The sequence below is a fragment of the Polypterus senegalus genome, chromosome 17 (genome assembly GCF_016835505.1).
Source record: "Polypterus senegalus isolate Bchr_013 chromosome 17, ASM1683550v1, whole genome shotgun sequence".
Taxonomy (NCBI): Eukaryota; Metazoa; Chordata; class Cladistia; order Polypteriformes; family Polypteridae; genus Polypterus; species Polypterus senegalus.
In genome coordinates this window covers 84,603,988-84,618,025 of record NC_053170.1, presented here as the reverse complement: position 1 = coordinate 84,618,025, position 14,038 = coordinate 84,603,988, and the positions used below count along the sequence as shown (strand labels likewise).

The following is a 14,038-nucleotide window of genomic DNA, read 5'->3' as shown; positions in this document are numbered from 1 at the left end:
TAAATCAGTAATGTGGTCAAGTGCATTTTTGCGGGAGTTTTTTTTTTTCCTTTTCAGGCTGTATTGTTTATATGGTGATTTATTATTAGGCGTGAATATGCCACGTGTACTTAAATACGCTGTCCCGAGGATCTGTTAAAGTAAAACCATATTTTTATTCCAGAGAAGTTATTAATAGGATAATTCAGAACAATTTCCACGTAAAAATCCAAGTGATATGATAACCCCATAATGTTAGAGGCGAGTATTCGCCGTTACTCGACTGGGCTGATAGTGGAAGTAAAGTTTTCTGAGTAGCTGCGTTAAGTTTCGTTTCCATCGAAATGTCACCACGTCCGTCTCCTCTTCCTAGCGCCGGCCCTGAATTGGCATAAAAGCAGGATGTTTAATTTGATTTAAGAGCTGAGACGAAGGAGCCGACCTGGAGGTAATGTAATGTGCCTCTTTCTTCCCTTTGAGAGTTTTGTTTCAATTCAGGTTAAGAGATATGCATTTTATGATAGAGGGATTGAAAAGAAAATCACTTTATACTTGATGGGTGGGTGGGCAAAAGTGTCACAATTATCAGCTAATTTTTAATACCAGCTAATTAAATTAGATCAGTGCTATCAGGTGTTGTTATTGATTATGAGTCTTCTTGAAATAAAAGCCTACAGCCACAGGGGGTCCTCAGGTCCGAGTTTGGGAAACATTGCACTAGATCGAGTAGATAGATAAGGAAGACGCCATATATCAAATAATGTTTTTGGTCTTAAATGGAAATTAAGGCTTTGCTAAATTTCAAGAAAAATATACAAATGTATCAAACAACAACCCTTAAAGGGAAACAGGAACTTCTGACTTCGGGTGTGGCGGTAATTGCATATTATTTTATACAGTACATTAATTAAAGGAAATTGAAGCCTTCCTTTATGAGGAGGCACAATTGAGGGTGTCCCCTAAAGGTTATTGGCTCTAAACTGATAGTAAAATCCCATTCTGTCTGACTGATCGACACCCCCCCCCCAAAACTCCTAAAACATATAGGCGCTATATATATATATATATATGTATATACTAGCCGAAGCCCGTCATAGCATACGGCGGTGTAAGAATAGGAACGGAAAACGGTGAGAAAGGAATTCAGAAATCAAGAAGAAATAAATACTTCCTGAAAGACGCAGTTGTGAATAGGTGTGTTTTGGTGGGGACGACAGATGAGTCGAAAGATCTAACCCTAGAAAAAGCCACGTACAACTGACTGAGGCTGAAGACTGGTTGTCAGAATTATTGTGAAGAGTAAACAGCATATGCGGAAAGCCGCGCTTCTGAAATTCGATTACGTAAATATAATCAATAACAACCTCAAAAAGTTGTTGTCTCAAAGTAATTCCTGCATCTTAATCCAAAAGACCCGCACTACAATATCAGGTATGTGCTCCGGTGTTTGGGTATCCGACAGTGCATGTAGAATTTCCGGCCAAGCAGGATTACATGTGAAAGTGATAAGTAAATGAGGTTGTCCGAATTTACGTATTATGGCCATGGCATCCTGCTAGTTTTGTTGCATGTATCTTGGACTTCCTGGAAATGTGGACGGTAATATGATCATTTTGCCCACACGAACGTTGTTATTTTCAGCGTTTGCTTGCAGTGCGTCGGATAGTCCTTTGTATTGAGATAGTTGAGACGCACGCCCTCTGTTTTAACATACGCATCTACGACGTACTGCTGGAATAGTTCGCCGCTGGAGTCCAAAATACTAAATATATTCCTCATTGTTAATCTGTACGCATAAAATTGGCATTGAGTAAGCCTTATTCGCATGGCGGTTCTTTTAACGGGAACATGTAAATCTTTGTGCCAGCCAATGTCTCCGTAAGGGAATAAAAGTGGATAAACCATAGGATCGCAATTCATATTGAGCGTGGAAATCTGTTTACAAGAGTTACCTATGGGACAGATGCAAATGTCCCTTTCGGGTCTTCTCCGACGAAAATCGTTGCGACATTGGTGTGACATGTCGGGGAATTGTATCGTCGTAAATCCTGCCTAGGGTTTTCCTCGAAATGCATTCGTACAGATGCTGTTGGATTGGACTGAGCGATTTCATGCATGTGTTTGTAGGATTTAGCGAAGGGGTTGATGATTGTGAGCATGTAATGTGGCTGGAGAAGTAAATTTTCGCTGCATGTAGAGTTTGCTTTATTTTGTAAGTGTACTTCAGAAGTTGGCGAGAAATGCCGTGTCGGCTGGACCAGTTTTGAGGAGGAGCCGCTGGCAGCATGGGGCGGGGTTTGAAAGAGGACGAATAGGAATCGAGAAATGTCGCGTCGGCTGCGTGTGAGCGGGAACGGTTCTGAGGTGGAAGCAGGACGAACCAGAAAAGAAATATATATGAGATAATGGGGGGCTTTGCCCGCTGCTCGCTTCGCCCTCCCACCCCGGGGCGTGCTACGCGCCAGCCACTTTGCGTTTCTGCCACTCGTGTTGTGAAGGGAGTGGCTGAATACACGCTAAGGAGATGCTGTCAGATCTGCTGCTGGCTTGCTACGTGATCTGCATTTCTCGCGGCACTTCGAACATTTAAAAGCCTGTACAGCAGCTGTCCTTTTGTCTCACTGCCTTGTCTCGTGGGACATTAAAGTGTCTCCGATAAAATCACGTCTCATCTCCTTCCAAGATTTTTTTATTATTATATATATATATATATATATATATATATATATATACTGTACTGTATAAATTAAGTCTTAGAAAATGTATATATTCTTTATATATTAAGGATTCTTAAAAATTCTCCAGATAATTCAATGCAAAGAGTAACAAAGGTGTGGAAAAACAAGCCAAGTGACAGCTGAATGTGGGAGTCATGGTAGGTCCAATTCTACTGAATCAGCTGATTCAGGTCCGACTCCGCCCCTTGGGTTTTTGGTTCAGCCATGTGGAGCGCCGACAACTGCTGTGCCCTAGTGGCAACGTGCCTCTCTTAAAGCAAGCAGCACCATCATTAGCATATCATACTGAGCGGACACAGAGACGCGGTCGGGAGTTACGCTTTTCCTCGTCAAATTTAGTTCTTAAAACATGTCAGATATAAGGGAAAATTTTCTAGAAATTCCTTTTTGAATCCTTGTGTAAAAGATTTATATGGTGCAACTTTGGAGGTAGTGTATGTAAAATGATGAGTACATTTCTTTCAGATTCAAAACTATACAGATTGGTTAATCATACAAAGGGTTGTGAAAACAAGGACCAACACCTACTTGGATGGGAGGCCAGTCCAACCACAAGGGCACTTGGGCTCAATGTGCTCTCGGTGACATAATGCATTTCTGTTATATGATAAAGACAGATGTCACCTTATATTGTCAGATGATGACCCTGAACTTAATCATTCACTTCCAGCTATGCATTTGCTTGCAGTCCGCTATTATTCACACAGCATAAGCAAATCAGTTGGTTATTTAATGTTTACAGCAAGACAAAATATTCTGAAACATTTGTATTAATTTATATAATAAAAATTGATCCATTATTTGTAGAAAAAAAAATCACATTTTTGACCTGTATGAGTTATTTACATCATTTTAGGCCACCTTCATTTTCACAGTTTTGGGACAAGATATGCGACTGTGCCAACTTTGTTGCGCTTGGCAAAGCTGGACTGCAATTTAACAAAGGCACCTGTCTTGTCACTGTGAAAATTAGCGTGGCCCAATGTGATTTAACCCTTAATGGTGCCCCATCAAAGTTAATCAAGTCGTTGGGTATAAGAGCATGCCAACTTTGCCAGTCAGTTTGACTCCTGTACCCGCATTGGGCCAGGCAGAAAAGAACTGCAGTAAAACAAAGGTGCCTGTCTATACTGAAACCTAAGGTGGTCCAACATGATTTACAGTGCTCATTAAACATCACAGTTAATCTCATTCATTTGTTATGGCAGTGTGCCAATGTTGCCAGTCTGTGTTCAAGGTAATCACGTTGGGCAGGGCACAACTGAACTCCAGAACTACAGAACTTTGACAATTAGGGTGACTCAATGAGATTTAACCCTTTATGGTGCCCATTAAATACCTTAGTAAATTCCAATAATTACATATGGGAGTGTGCCAATTCTTCAAGTCCATTTAACCCAGGTAACCGTGTTGGAACGGGCAAAACTCAACTGTGTTGTCACAAAGCCATAAAAATGAAGGTGACCCCACATGATGCAACTCATTTCACAGTTTTGTGACAACACAGATGCCTTTGTTAAACTGCAGTTCAGTTTTTTGCGCGCACATGTGCATAATTCGGTCACATTGATGGGCAAATTTGACAAGGTCTCGTGTCTTGTCACAAAACTGTGAAAACTAAGGCAGCCCAACTTGATGTAACTCATTTCTACCTGTGTAGGGCAAAAATGTGAAATATTTATATTTTTCAAATAATGGATCAATTTTAATGATGTGAATTAAGATAATACATTACAGAAGAAGGAGTTACATTTATATAGCGCTTTTCATAGTGAGTGGGGAGCCACTTCAGTCACAACTAATGTGTAGCATCCACCTGGATGATGCAATGGCAGCTATTTTTGCACCAGTACACTCGCCACACATGAGCTATTAGGTGGTGAAGTGATGAGAGTTAGCCAATAAGGGGCCGAGGATATTCAGGGAACCACAATGACCAAGCCATCCAGCCTAGACATTGGAAAACACCCCACTCCTTATAAAGGATGCCCAGGGATCTTTTCTGATCACAGAGAGCCAGGACCTCGGTTTAATTAAGTTTTACTGCACATTATCCCTGTCTCTGCACTGTGGCATTAGGATCCACACACAGAGTAAGCACCCCCTGCTGGCCTCACCAACATCTCTTCCAGCACTAGCCTAAGGTTTTTCTAGGTGGTCTCCCATCCACATACTGGCCAGGTCCAAACATGCTTAGGTTCAGGTGGATGACCAGTTCTGAAGTGCAGGTAGACTATGTGGCATGTAGTAGAAGATGTTGTCTTGCTGTTAACACAGAATGGGTAAGTAGCGGGCTGCAAGCAACAAAATTAGCCAAAAGTAAGTAATAAGCAGCCTCATGCAGGATGAAACAAACTTAATTTTGGGGTCTTTAACATTTAGCTCAAAAAGACTTCCGTCAATTTGTTTAGCTGCTGGTTCAAAAGGAGAACAGAGCTACAGGCCTCCTTTTCTAAAGTGGTCTCCACTTTGGCATACAATGACCACTAAACTCTTGGACTCTCTTGCCTGCCCTTGCCCCTTGTAACCCATCGTGTCTGTCTCATATAACAAATCAGCTTCTCCCCCATCTCCCGGCAGCATGATACCCCAGGAGTCATCAGGCCTGCAGTTTGCTTCTCCCAGCCTTTTGCTAAACTCCTGTTTAAATACACACAATTAAAAGCAATGCTAGTTTTCTCTTTTAAACTATAATACAGTTAAAGTCTTGGTCCCACTGTTTATTTTACTTAAAAGCCGTGTCTTATCTAAATTATCCTAAAATAATAAAAAGTCATCTTTATATATAATTTAATACTATCCGCATGTATGGTGTTCGCATCAATACCCCGTATGTATGGTGTTTGCGTCAATACCTCGACTCAATACAAGTTAGAACCATGCAATGGGACTCTGTCCCTGTAGTTAGAACATAATGTTGTAATGGCAAACAAGGACGCAGTATTGCATGATTGGCTAAGAATGTTTGAATGCTTCAGTGACACCGCTGGACAGCCGAGTATAGTAAGTCGGTGTTGATTCGAGCAGGTAACAGTAAGTTCGGTTGGTTTTTGGAACGTTGGTTTGGTGGGGTGTACTTTCCAGGACTAACATCGTCGACTGACTTAAACCCTTTGACAGCTCCGGAACCGTAAGTAATTTAGAACATATCGCCATTTGCTTGGTACGTCGAAATCTATCTTTGGGCAGTTCGGTTTTGGCATCTGTCCTTCTGACATCAATTGGCAAACTGAGTAATGATGGCTGGGTATTAACAACAGTCATCGTTTAAATTTGATCCGATCTCAGATGTAAAATGACCACAGCAACATACAGTAATTATTACTCCGACTCTGATTAGAGTCATAAAATACGATTTGTTTTGAAAATTTGTTTGCTGGAAAAAATCAAATGAGGTGCACCGAAGAGCTGAGTTCACGTCTCGCAGCCCCGTTTAAACAGGAAGCTCTTCATTACATCGGCCGAAAAGGTCTATTTTACGCAGAAATCAGTGCCATGATAACAAAATCATTTCAAGGACTTAACAAAACAAAGAATTATTTGCAGAGAAAGTATGGATTTAACAAACGTAGAATTTGTAGCCCGATTCGATCAGGCTCACAGTCGCAAGTATTTAATACGTTTACAAGTCTTATTAAATAAACTGAAAAAAAAAATATCCTTACTACAATCAGCACTGTGGGAGGAAACTGGAGTATCTGGACGAAATCCATGTAGACGCAAGGAGATGGTAACCAAACCTCAGCCATTAACCGAGATTTCTGGGGCCGTGGTAGAAATAAAGATCTTAATTAAAGAAAGGAATTTATTCTCTAACTAGACATTAAGCCCGTTACAATAACGGGCGCTAGAACAGCAGTGCATAAACATTAGTACGACCAGTCTATATTAAATGGCAAGGGACCTTGACCTCATTCTGTTTCTTGTCTTAATTTTTTTTTGTCAAAAATATTTTTGCAAGAAGCCTAAAGTAAAATAATAATAAAAATAAAATAGAAACGTATATGACAATACAGTAAATATAATTAATATTGCCTTAGTGTAAAACTTTGTAACAATCTGTAAGACACAATATCTGAAGAAGATATTTAGGTAAAATTTTCTATTTTTTTACCTCATGAAATTTTTCTATACAATTTCATTACAGACAACATTTCTTTTAAATATTCTGTCTTAAGTTTGGCAACAGTTTGCCTTGTTCAGGACCATCTACAACCTTGACAACAACATCTGGAAAACTTCTAACTCTTGATAATGCAACATATAACTGGCCGTGGCTGAATACTGGTTCTGGCAAGTAAATGCCAACTTTTTCTAAGGTTTGCTCTTTTAGTGTTTTTCTGACGCTCATTTTCTTTTTCTTCATTCGATCTATTTGCTCGTATTTTTCTTTGTCTTTCAGCCTTTCTTTTGTTGATGTTTACTTGCTGAGCTGACCGTTCTTCCAGGAGATGTTGCTTATATACGATTTGATTGTTTGTGTCTTTTGTCCTACTTGACGTGTCCTTTTATTTTGGGTGGCATGTTGTTAGTAGATACAGTACGTCTGTAATATTTTCTCCTACAGTAATACTGGCTTGTATGTGGCTGTAATATGCATCACTGTATTGTGTGTCTTTAATTTTCTCTCATAGTAATATTGGTTTGTATTTCCGTAAAATGCCTGTCATTTTCTCTGACAGTAATACTGGCTTTGATGTCCGTAATATGACTTTAATTTTCCTTCACAACAGTGGGCAGTCAGCAGAGTGTCCCCAGCAACTGATGTAATGTGTGGCGTGCAGCTGATAATCGTGCCTGTGGTGTCTCCCCAGCAAGTCCTGTGCAGTTCCCCAGCAAGTATTTTAATCTGTGGGGGTGTGCAACTGACTATTATATGTGTGGCGTCTCCCCAGCAATGGATTTTATGTGCGCGGCCGCGACTACCCAATCAGCACTCTCCCCAGGAATGATGTCCTTTATTTGCTTATCATGTGCGGCTGTGGCAAGGCCATTCACTGTGCGCCCAGCTTTCAGTGTGTGTGCGTCCATGGTGCTGAGCGCATGGGCATGGCATGGTGCAATGTGCGGCGTGGCCCGCACATGCGCACTTCACCAGAAGACACACACACACACACGGACACCTGGACGCACACAGGGGTTTTATTAAAGAGGATAAGACAAGTCTGATAAAAATCCTCATAAGTTAATCAGTCAGGAGAAAAGCCGATCATTTATTTTTTTGCAGGACCAGGCTGAAGAGGGAGCATCCTACACAACAGAATGAGCACAGAATAAAAGCAAAAGCTCATACTTATTGATACCTGAGTTAATACAACAGTGCTGATCAATGCTTACATGTCATACTCTCGTTAAAAGACATGAGGTGTTCAGCATGGAGCACAACCAGCCTAAATAAAAGCCATTCTCCATTATGTTCTTGTTCTTTAATATCTCTTAGTTTAGATATTACCCTTGAAATCTGTGTCTGTCTGTGTGTGCGACAACTGTCCATCTCTTAATCATACATTTGGTGTAATACATCGATCTGCTCCTGGTACATTCTTGTTTCTGTTGTTCACTTGACCTTCACCTGGTTTTCTGATATACCAGAACAGGTTTCTGACATTTATTAACCCTTTTATACTTCTAAGATGGATGTTATATATGGAAAGCATATCAAAACACTTTATCCTAAATGACCACGACCCATACGTCTATTTTTAATTCCACAGAGCTCCAAAGCTTTTTGTGTTTCCCACTGAAACAAACTCATGTTGTCTTCCAAAATAAAAAGAACAATGTTGTCATATAAATCACATGCCGTTTCTGTTGTCGGCATATCATATTGTAAAACCCTTTGCAGTGATCTCTGTTTTTAAGAAACATTGTCTTTGTTGTTCACAGAGTTTATCATAAAGGAGGCGATCGAGACTGTGAAATCTGCACCTCCTAGCTGAAAGAAAATTAGCAATTTAAAGGAAACCTGACCTACTTCTCCGGGGCTCCACACAAAAGAGAGAAATGGGTCAGAGTGTATCAAGTGAACAAGAAAAGGCCAGTTGGCATGGAAGCAAAGTGAGAATGATCAGCTGCATCAAAGATGATAACGGGAAGACGGTAGACTTGAAGTCCGAACACCCCATCCGTGACAGACAGGATGTGGAAGTGCTGATTCTCGATCATTTTTATAAAGCTTTTGTTGACGTTAACTCTCTTGAGCTGCAGGTGGCCCAGGAGATTGTAGAGCCAATCGTTGGCATTTTTCACAAATTTATGAAAGACCACGAAGAACCTAACCAACCAAGGATCATTGGAGATGCCCCTCTAAAAAGTGGCAGTGTAGAAGAACAGCTGAAGGTTCTCCATCCCGACGAGTTTGATTTTATGTTTCCGATTGCGCTGCCTAGTGGGATGGGCCAGAGTTTTAAGTTTTGTCATTCTGAGCCAGATTTACCCCAAACGTCTTTTGGTTTCGGGATGATACAAATCCAAGATAAAGGGAATGAGCGGTTTGTGAGTAAGTTTGTGGAAAATCAGTACCTTTTGCCTGACAAACTCAAAGACTGGTTCAAAAGTAAAACTCAGAAAGCCATGGAGTTTGTTGAGAAAAACAAAAAGGATATATTTAGAAGCATAAATGTGAAAAATTTAGTTCAAATCAACCCAGGAGACATCATTATTAAAATGGCCGAGATTGGAGCTGGGGTATGTCTAACAATCAAATATGATATTGGGATTAATACAGTGCATCAAATACCAGGAAAAGAAAAAAACATTTTCTCCTATAGTGTGGACCTCATTCCCGCTATTCAGGTGGAAGCCAGTGATATATATCTCATACCAAAAAGTTTCAAGTCTGAGCTCCATCATAACTCCAAAGTCAAAAAAACGTACCTTTGGCGTCTATCGTTTTCTTTGTATGAGATGAGCCTTATTAGATTCTTGGGACAGAGAATGCAGTTGTCCTGTCACACAAAGTGCTTGAAGATCCTTAAAGCTTTGAGAGATCTTGATACAAAGAACAATCCATCATCCCAGCTCTCCTCGGTGTTGACCTCATACCATCTGAAAACCATGCTGCTGCATATAATGGTGAAGGACAAATTCTCCGTGGAGAAGTGGAAGGGTAGCCTGCTTGTGGACAGGATTAAGGAACTGCTAGAATTCATGCAGAAAGCCACAAAGGAGAGGAGACTTGAAAATGTCTTGTTTAGCTATGAGCTGAACAGCATTCCTTTTGATGGCAAGCCGCTGCAGAAGCACCTAAAAATCCCAGACTGGGCCATCGCTAAAAAACAACCACAAGCCATCAACCTCTTCTCTGAGAATTTTATTGATCACAACTCGCTTGATCAGGTGCGTGCCAGGGTTAAGGAAATCCAGGAGCAGTGGCTGAATGTGATTCACAAGCATGTTGCTCCTTTGTACCTGGAAATTACTCCTTAAAAACTGCATGTTGGAAGGTGAAGGGAGGAAAACCGAAGCCCACAGGCACCAAGAGAAATTAGTGTGACTTTATTAGCGTATTATGAAAAAAAAAAAAAATGGCCGAGTCCTTATTTCGGAACCCTTTGTAATCATATGAATGGTGATGTGGATCAGTTGGGGGAAAATCTGTATGAAAATATGTATGCTATACAGAAAAAGATGTTAACACAATTTTGTCTTCTTTTCTTAATATAAAATAATTAGGTTAACCTCATTCCTATGTCCTCAGGCTACATGCACACTACAATAAATGCTGTATCTGATATATATCAATAAATGAATCTTCTTCAATTAACCTTGATGGGTTATTGTTATATGTCTGTCATATAGTTACAAATAAAAGTGATCATGTTTCTTAATTGGATTGTAAATTGGCCCTATGTGGATGTGTGTAAGTGTAGGCCGTGATGAGCTGGCACTTAATGCACAATTGGTTCATCCTATGCACCCAATACCGAGTAGACTCGGCAGCCCTTAATCAGATTAAGCAGGTTTGAATCTGGTATTTTAAAGTGATTTCTTTCTAGAATTACTTTTTGTTAATTAGGTATCAAAATCGCTTCTCGGAGTTGGGGGGGCACAATAGCCGTTTGGTGAGCTCTTAGCTACAGGCACTTAACTGCTTTTAGGCAAAATGTTTGCTTATTTTTTTTTTCTTATTATGGGCCTGTAAATTTTAAGCTTATTTTTTATTTATTTAAAAAACACCATGAGCAAAGCAGGCCAAAATCCCTCACACTAAACCCCACAAGGCAGAGTGACCAGTGACGTGATAACAAAACACACAGAACGAATCAATAGCTCCACTCTGTCTAACAACACAGGCTCGTCTGTCAGGTTGGGTGTCCATTATTCTACAACAGGGTCCTGCCTGATCCACATGACATTACTTTGTTTGTACCTAATTATCTAAGGCGGGGTTCTTTAATTCTTTGCTTCTTTAATTAATGTACCGTATAAAATAATACACAATTATTGCCGTACCCAAAGTCAGAAGTTGCTGTGTTTCCCTTTAAGTGTTGTTGTTTGATATATCTGTATACTTTTCATGAGATTAAGACTTTGCTAAATTTTCCTTTAAGAACAAATACAATATTTGATATATGGCGTCTTTCTCATCTATCTACTCGATCTATGATGTAATGCAGTGCTTCCCAAACTCACTCCTTGGGACCCTCTGTGGCTGTAAGCTTTTCTTCCAACCAGATTCACAATCATTGATGATAATTGATCTCATTTTATTTCTGGTCTCTTTTCTTATCTCTTATTCTACATTCAGCAAAGCATAATAGTATTATTTTTACATTTATAAAATATTTAGAACTATTTTTTTTTCAATATCTTCAAAAGATTACCTCATTTTTTTCTATTATTTTTGACCTTTTTCTGTGTAGTTTGCTTCTTTCATTGTATCCTAATAATGACAATTAAAAAGACGCAGAGCAGATACCTGGGAAAAAACACCAAATGACGAAAGGCTGCAACTATTTAAGCGTCAGACTTACTAATTAGTAAATAATGGATTAAATAGCCAGGAAACCTGGCTAAAGAACAATGAAAATCAGGATGAAAATATCTCTCTATTATAAAACAATATCTTGAGACGAGACTATTGCCAAGAGATTTTTTCAAGTCCCACCCAGCTCTCAATCATTTTCGGTTTACAGCCCACGGCCACAGTCCTCTCACCTCTCATTCATGTGAATGATTTTGTCAGACTCAGTTCCTGCGTTCTCAACTCTTATAAATGTTTACGTTCCCCAATAAAAGAAGACTTATTATGTCCAAACCTCTACAACCGTTAACACCATCTGGTCTTCCACCAGCTGAATTACTGTTGAAAGAAGGACGTATCGTAATGTTATTACGTGATTTATGTACGAGTAATGGGCTATGCAATAGAACAAGATTAGTTGTATTCAAAATTTGTTATCAATTCTGACATGTAAAATTTTATCAGGCAACAAGAAAGGTAATGTAGTACATCTTCTGCGGAAAACATTAGAAACCTAAGGAGATCTCGATATGCCATTCATATTAAAACATTGAGAGTTTCTCGTTAGAATAGGTTTTTGCTATGACAATTAACAAATCACAGGGGCAAATATTCCAAAAAGTTGGTTTATTCATTAGAGAGAAAGAAGGGGCAGTTATACGTTGAGTTGTCACAATGCATATCAAAACATGGGATCAAAATTCAATGCAATATTGACGGAAAGTAAATTCAAAAAATTGTTTTTACTGAAGATTTAAAGTAAAAGTGTAAGTTTAAAAAGTATTTGCTTGTTAATTTCAAAGCCAAACAGAACAAAATCGTATAACACAACGAATACCTCTAACGCAACATGAAACATAATTTACTTTCAAATTATTATGTTTTACTATTTTTTACTGTGGTTAATTACTCGCTGTAATGTAAAATAATGAGTTCTATTATGCATATGTAACAATTCCCATGAAAGTAACAATCTGTTTAAATTGTACATCCGCTTCCCTATACGTGAGTGGCTACTGCATAGTGCCTGCCCAGGGGTTGGCGAACGAAGTGGGCTTCAGGGCCTCCTAGTTTTTAAAAAGTAAAAAAGTAAATTTCCTATATAACTGCTTAGTACATTTTAATAAAAAATTACCAAACTCAGTTTCATATTTTTTACAATGACTCCAAAACACAGAAATTGGGCAATAACAGATCACTTCATTAGGTTAGCAGTCCAATTAAAAACAGAAGTTGTTTGGAACAAAAACCTGCAGCCACAGTGGGTCCCCAGGACCGAGACTGAGAATCACCGATCTAAGGTACTCTCGAGTGCTGTGCCCATGACTAATGACCTCTCTTTTGTTTCAATAGCCATGGAGCCACCAAAACTCACCATAAAAACACTCCAGGGCTTTCTCTGGTCTGCCCAGAGAGGTTTACCTCAGAGTGAGTCAGTCCCCAACTACTATCTACTGGCTTCGGCCTAGCAGGCCTCAAAAATGGAGAACTGGCTTTATCTGTTCAAAAATCACCACAGAGTCTCAAGAGTTATCAAAAATGCCCAACAAGGAAGAGGAACTGTGAAAATTCGAACTTGTATTCAAAATGGCAACAAGGAATCTTCGTAAATATTTATTTAACCGAAGCAAAGAAAAGTAACTAAAATGCACACAAAAGTGAACAGAGGTTACCTAAAAGGCAATCCAAAATAAACAAGTCCCAAAAGACACTAATTCAAAGGTTAAACCAAATATAAAAGCAAAAAAAAGTCCATAAACCAACAACTGTCAAAGAAAACAGTAGCTACAAAGAATTCAGAAAGTCTTCAGATCCCTTTATTTTCTGTGCACTGTATTGTGTTGTAGATTTAATATTAAATGGATAAATTTGCCCTTTTTGGCCCATGAAATCTACACTCAATAAACCATAATGACAAAGTGAAAACGTGTTTAAAGAAAGGTTTGGAAATTTATTAATAATCACAACTAAAACCTCTTTAAGTATTCAGACTTTTTGCTGTGGCACTCCAGACTGGAATCCAATGCATCCTGTTTGCTTTAATTCTTTTTAAGATGCGTCAAGAACTTCATTGGGATCTACCTATGGCAAACTGGACAGCATTTTTAAAGACACACACATGTATATCATCTACTGTGAAATTCAGGTCCGTACTTGTACAATTTTTATTTTTACACTGTCTTGGGGATTTGTTCTGATCTGTGTATTGTACTGTATTGTATTGACCCCCGTCTTTTTGACACCCACTGCACGCCCAACCTACCTGGAAAGGGGTCTCTTTTTGAACTGCCACTCCCAAGGTTCCTTCCATTTTTTTCCCTACAAGAGTTTTTTTGGGAGTTTTTCCTTGTCTTCT

The 14,038-nt window shown here is 39.2% G+C and overlaps 1 protein-coding gene across 2 annotated transcripts; it reads left to right on the top strand.

Moving 5' to 3' along the window:
* Positions 1-278: 278 nt before the first annotated feature.
* On the top strand, positions 279-10,462 carry LOC120517637 (inositol 1,4,5-trisphosphate receptor-interacting protein-like). 2 transcript variants are annotated; one of them, XM_039740059.1, is made up of 2 exons: positions 279-427; positions 8,604-10,462. In XM_039740059.1, exon 2 carries the CDS (start codon positions 8,721-8,723, stop codon positions 10,143-10,145), a length of 1,425 nt encoding a protein of 474 aa, XP_039595993.1. In that variant the 5' UTR covers positions 279-427; positions 8,604-8,720; the 3' UTR covers positions 10,146-10,462. The 2 variants fall into 2 exon arrangements, with proteins under 2 accessions (XP_039595993.1, XP_039595994.1); XM_039740060.1 differs by lacking the exon at positions 279-427 and adding an exon at positions 1,281-1,410.
* Positions 10,463-14,038: the final 3,576 nt, after the last annotated feature.